At 48.1% G+C, this 4,778-nt stretch overlaps 1 protein-coding gene across 1 annotated transcript in view; it reads left to right on the top strand.

Annotated features, from left to right (window-relative positions):
- Nucleotides 1–4,778, top strand: part of TMPRSS6 (transmembrane serine protease 6) — a 45,920-nt gene that overhangs the window by 8,794 nt on the left and 32,348 nt on the right. The window contains exons 6-8 of the mRNA XM_069082184.1: nucleotides 863–904; nucleotides 2,903–3,107; nucleotides 3,736–3,872. Of these exons, the coding sequence (XP_068938285.1) occupies nucleotides 863–904; nucleotides 2,903–3,107; nucleotides 3,736–3,872 (384 nt within the window). The remainder of the gene's footprint in view (nucleotides 1–862; nucleotides 905–2,902; nucleotides 3,108–3,735; nucleotides 3,873–4,778) is intronic.

Raw genomic sequence — 4,778 nt, 5'->3', positions numbered from 1 at the left:
TCTCTCTGTCTCTCTCTCTGTCTCTCTCTCTGTCTCTCTGTCTCTGTCTCTCTGTCTCTGTCTCTCTGTCTCTCTGTCTGTCTCTCTCTCTCTCTCTCTCTCTCTCTCTCTCTCTCTCTCTCTCTCTCTCTCTCTCTCTCTCTCTCTCTCTCTCTCTCTCTCTCTCTCTCTCTCTCTCTCTCTCTCTCTCTCTCTCTCCTCTCTCTCTCTCTCTCTCTCTCTCTCTCTCTCTCTCTCTCTCTCTCTCTCTCTCTCTCTCTGTCTCTCTCTCTCTCTGTCTCTCTCTCTCTCTTTCCCTCCCTCTCTCTCTCCCTTTCTCCCTCTCTCCCTCCTTCCCCTCTCTTTCTCTTCAGTGTTGGGAAACCCAATGAGGAAAATCCCTCCACTGATATCAATCATCACCTATTCTCTACCTTACAGCCTTAGAAGTTTTCCTCGGGGTCCTGAGAAATGAAGTGACTTGCCCAGGGCAACACAGCCTCTAAGTAACAGAAGCAAGACTTGAACACAAATCTTCCTAACTCCAAGCTCAGTTCTTTGCCAGTGCTACAGAAAATGTTTCCTTCCTCCTTCACCTAACCTCTAGCCCTTGCCCACTAGGACCAAGTTTAGCTTGAATTATAAGCCAGCCTAATTCTTTTGAAGGAATGTGGTCTCATGAGTCCAGAACAGGAGAGTAATTTTATAAGAGAGGATGGGTGAGCAGAGGGCAAGGCGTAAAGGGGGAGGGGAGCAAGGATCCCTGCCCCCCCCACACACACACACATCAGGCTTCAGATAGAGCTGCTCGGGAAGTTTCATTTGATTTCATTTTCTCTGAGTTCTGTTTCCATTCATTTCTTCATTTGTTCCTTTTTAACAGAGACCAGTGTGAAAGACATAGTTTTGCTGAATTCTACACTGGGTAGGCTTTTTTTTTTTGTTTCCCTTTCTTTTTGAGTTTCCTTATTTTGCTTGGGTGGGTTTCTGAGGAGCAAGGAGAGATAGGGGAGGACACAGGACTCATTGAGAGTGTAACAGGGACATGCCTGGGGGTGCTGCCAGCATAAGAAACCTAATGAACTTTGAGAAACAGCTCACAGGTGCGCATGGTCGTGGATTTATGAGTTGTATGAAATATAGGTGTGTGTATATATGTATATCTGTACCTGTCGGGTGTCTAGATTTCCAGGTGTGTTTTCCTCCTCCTCCTCTTTCTTCTTCTTCTTCTTCTTCTTCTTCTTCTTCTTCTTCTTCTTCTTCTTCTTCTTCTTCTTCTTCTTCTTCTTCTTCTTCTTCTTCTTCTTCTTCTTCTTCTTCTCCTTCTTCTTCTCCTTCTTCTTCTTCCTTCTTCCTTCTTCCTTCTTCCTTCTTCCTTCTTCCCTTCTTTCTCTTCCCACCCTTACTGCCTTCTCAATTCTATTGCCAAAAGTTCCTCTGTGAACTGGGGGGGAAGTTAGATTGTTGATGTTTGCAAGGAACTATCCTTTGTGGTATGTGGTGTGGGGGTGTGAGTGTGGGTTTGGGGGTGGGTGTGGGGGCACGGGGGTGGGTGTGGGGCACACATGCATACACATATACCACTTGTGTAAACAATTTAACCGACAATAAAGTGTGTGTAGCTCATGCTAAGGATTCCACACAGGGTAGAGTATGGGTGTGTTCTTTGAGCAACGTAAACATCCACTCCCTTCCTCCAGAAATGTGTGCACATGAAGAGGTGTGGGCCTACATGCCTCTGTGAGACTGTGACACTTACTGCCACTTTCTGAGTGAACGTGTGTGTGTGTGTGTGTGTGTGTGTGTGTGTGTGTTTGGGGAGGCAGCATTTCAGGGAGGGCTGAACAGTTAGCTTTCTAGAGCTAATGACTGCAAGGTGTGGTAGGTAGTTTCTGCCTTACAACCCTGTGGTTCAAGCAACTGAGAACATAGCTTAAAATTTGTCCTTTTGAAATAAAAATATATATATATATATATATATCTTTTTCAGACAACAAGGACTAGATTTATTTCTATACCACAAAATAATAAAACAAAAAATGTATTACTATCCTGCAAAGCATGATAATTAGAAATAATTCTTATCGTATATTAAGGCTTGCAAAGCACTATATAATGTGAAGAAGGTAGTGTAAATATTACTATGCCTATGTTACAGAAAAGGAAACTGAGATTCTGGGAGGTTGAGTGTTCAATCATGATTATTCAGCTAGTAAATGTCAGAGGCAGGATCTGAAACCAGATCTCCTCCCAGCATGCTTTCTACTTTACTATACCAGGTATAACTGTTTGATGTACAATTTAGAGCAAGGTTTTAAAAATATAAATACTTAGGAACAATCCAGGACCTTCTAGCTAAAGAACCACAAGCAGTTCATGAGACCCTACCCTCATGCCATGTGTGGTTACAGCTCCCTAATCTCCCTGAGGAAGAGAAAGGAGAACGTGGGAAGGAAAAATGAAGACATAGGCCATTACAGTCAGCCCTTCAGGTTGTCTGGTGTAATGGCCAGGGTTGGCTCCCATGTGCGTGTATGGTAATCAGGTCCATTGAGGGCTTTTCATCCATCAAAGGAAGAGAGTCAAATTGGTCATGGGAGAAGACAGGAGAAAGCCAGGTGAGAAGAGAAAGGAGGCAGTGGGAAGGATAAGCCAGGTTAAGCAGAGGAGGAACTGAGGAGGTAGAATGAGACCAGAGCAGAGAGAGGAGACACCGGTGGAAACTGGAAGGTGGTGGAGGAATTGGGAGCCCTACATCAGCACCTGCTTCACTTAGGAACTAACCACACCCCTAAGCCTGCCCTCCATTGCATGCTTCCCATTTCCCTTCCTTATCCCTGGGCAAGGACCCTACAGGCCCCGGCTCCCCAAGGCTCTCTCCTCAGGGCTAACAGAGGCCAGGGTTTCTATCTCCCCTCTCCAGGATGCTACCGATACAGCTACATCAGTAAAGGCCGGATAGTTCGGCTCAAGGGCCCCGATCACCTTGCTTCTAGCTGCCTGTGGCACCTGCAGGGTCCCAAGGACCACATGATCAAGCTTCGACTGGAATGGACCCTGGCTGAGTGTCGGGACAGGCTGGCCATGTATGATGTTCCTGGACCCCTTGAGAGCCGTCTCATCACCTCGTAAGTTACCCCTTTGCCCCAGCCTGAGGAAGGATAGCCCAATGGGCCAGGAATAGCTGAGAACAAAGGTCTAGCTTGTGACAAATCACTGTTCGGTCTTCCCTCTCTTAAACTTTGTTACAGATTGGTTTGTTGTCAGCTAAAAGTTAGTTGCTAAAGGAATAGGGGATTTGAATGGGGGGAGGGAGACAGAAGGGGTAAGTTAGGGGTACCCCAACACTTAGGTAGGGAACCAAAAGGCCATAAGACGGGGAGAGGAGGTCCTTCCCAGGGAACCCCAGTGTCATCTCTTCCTTCTGCAGCCCAGAACAAGGCTGGGCTGGGAGCCTCAGTGGCTGGGTCCTCCGTTTTCTACCAGCCTTGGTTGTCAGCTCCTAGCAGAAAGGGGTTGAGCCATCCGGTAGGTCATAAGAACATGACATTTTAGAGCCAGGAGGGCACTCAGAGGACATCTGGTCTAATCCCTTCATTTTCAGATGAAGAAACTGAGGCCCAGGGAAGAGGTAACTTGCCAGCAGTCCTAGAGGTTTCTGTGTCAGGTGCCATATTTGAACTGAGGCTCTCTGGCTCCACTGAACCATTCGGACTTCTCCCCAGGTGTAACCCGACCCTACCCATCTCCCCTCAGACTCTATGGCTGCAGCCGCCAGGAACCAGTGGTGGAGGTCTTGTCCTCAGGACACGTCATGTCTGTGGTCTGGAAGAAAGGCCTGTACAGCTACTACGACCCCTTCACACTCTCTGTCCAGGCCGTGGCCTTCCAGGGTGAGGAGGGGACACTGGGCATGGCTGGGGGAGGGGGAATCCTCTCAGAGCAGGGAGGGACTCATGTCAGGTGGCCACATATTATCTAAGGTAACCAGTCTGGTCTCCCCTCTCTGCCCTGTGGTTCCAGACCCCAATACCCTCCTTCTTTTCACTCTGCCCTCTCCCTGACTATGAGCATGTCAGTCCAGTCTTGGAATGTACCACAGGAGGTCAGTCAATAGCCAGACAACCACCGAGAGACCTTTGGCATCTGCTCTCTTCTCCACCCACCCCCTGTTCTCTTGTCCCCCCTTCCTTCTCTTTCCCAGGTGTAGAGGCAGTGACATAAGCCAGCATGGGCGCACAGAACCTCTGGGCTTAAGTGGTGGCCACGTGGTTACCTGATGGCCCCATGGAGCCCAGGGTGGGGAGTGCTTTGTAAAACTTGAAAGTGATCCATCGATGGGAATCATTGTCATGCTGGCATCTCCATCCCTAGAGGAGGGGGACCCCCCTGACTGGAGGCTTTAAGCCTTGCCCCTGCTGTTTGACTGCAGGACCCTACAAAAATCACTTTTCCCTGAGTCTCAATTTCTGCATCTGTCAAATGGGGTTTATTCATTTGGGGCCCTGCCCCCTTCACAGGGTTGTGGTGAAGATCAAGTGAGATAATGTCTATAAAGCAGTTTGAAGTCCCAAAGAGCTATCTCAGTGAAAACCATTGTTATTTCTCTCAGTCTCTGCCTCTGTCTGTCTTTGTCTCTATCTCTTTCTGTGTGTCTCTCTCTGTCTGTCTCTCCCTCACTCCCTTTCCCTCTCTCCATTTCTGTCTCTTTCTCCTTACCTTTCATACTTCCCTCTCCCTCCATCTCTCTCTCTCTCTCTCTCTCTCTCTCTCTCTCTCTCTCTCTCTCTCTCTCTCTC

The sequence above is a fragment of the Petaurus breviceps genome, unplaced genomic scaffold (assembly GCF_028583685.1).
Source record: "Petaurus breviceps papuanus isolate PSGF00001 unplaced genomic scaffold, PetGlider_PUasm1.0 156, whole genome shotgun sequence".
Classification (NCBI taxonomy): Eukaryota; Metazoa; Chordata; class Mammalia; order Diprotodontia; family Petauridae; genus Petaurus; species Petaurus breviceps.
Note: the sequence above shows the minus strand (reverse complement) of the source record. Positions and strands in the feature narration are given on the sequence as shown.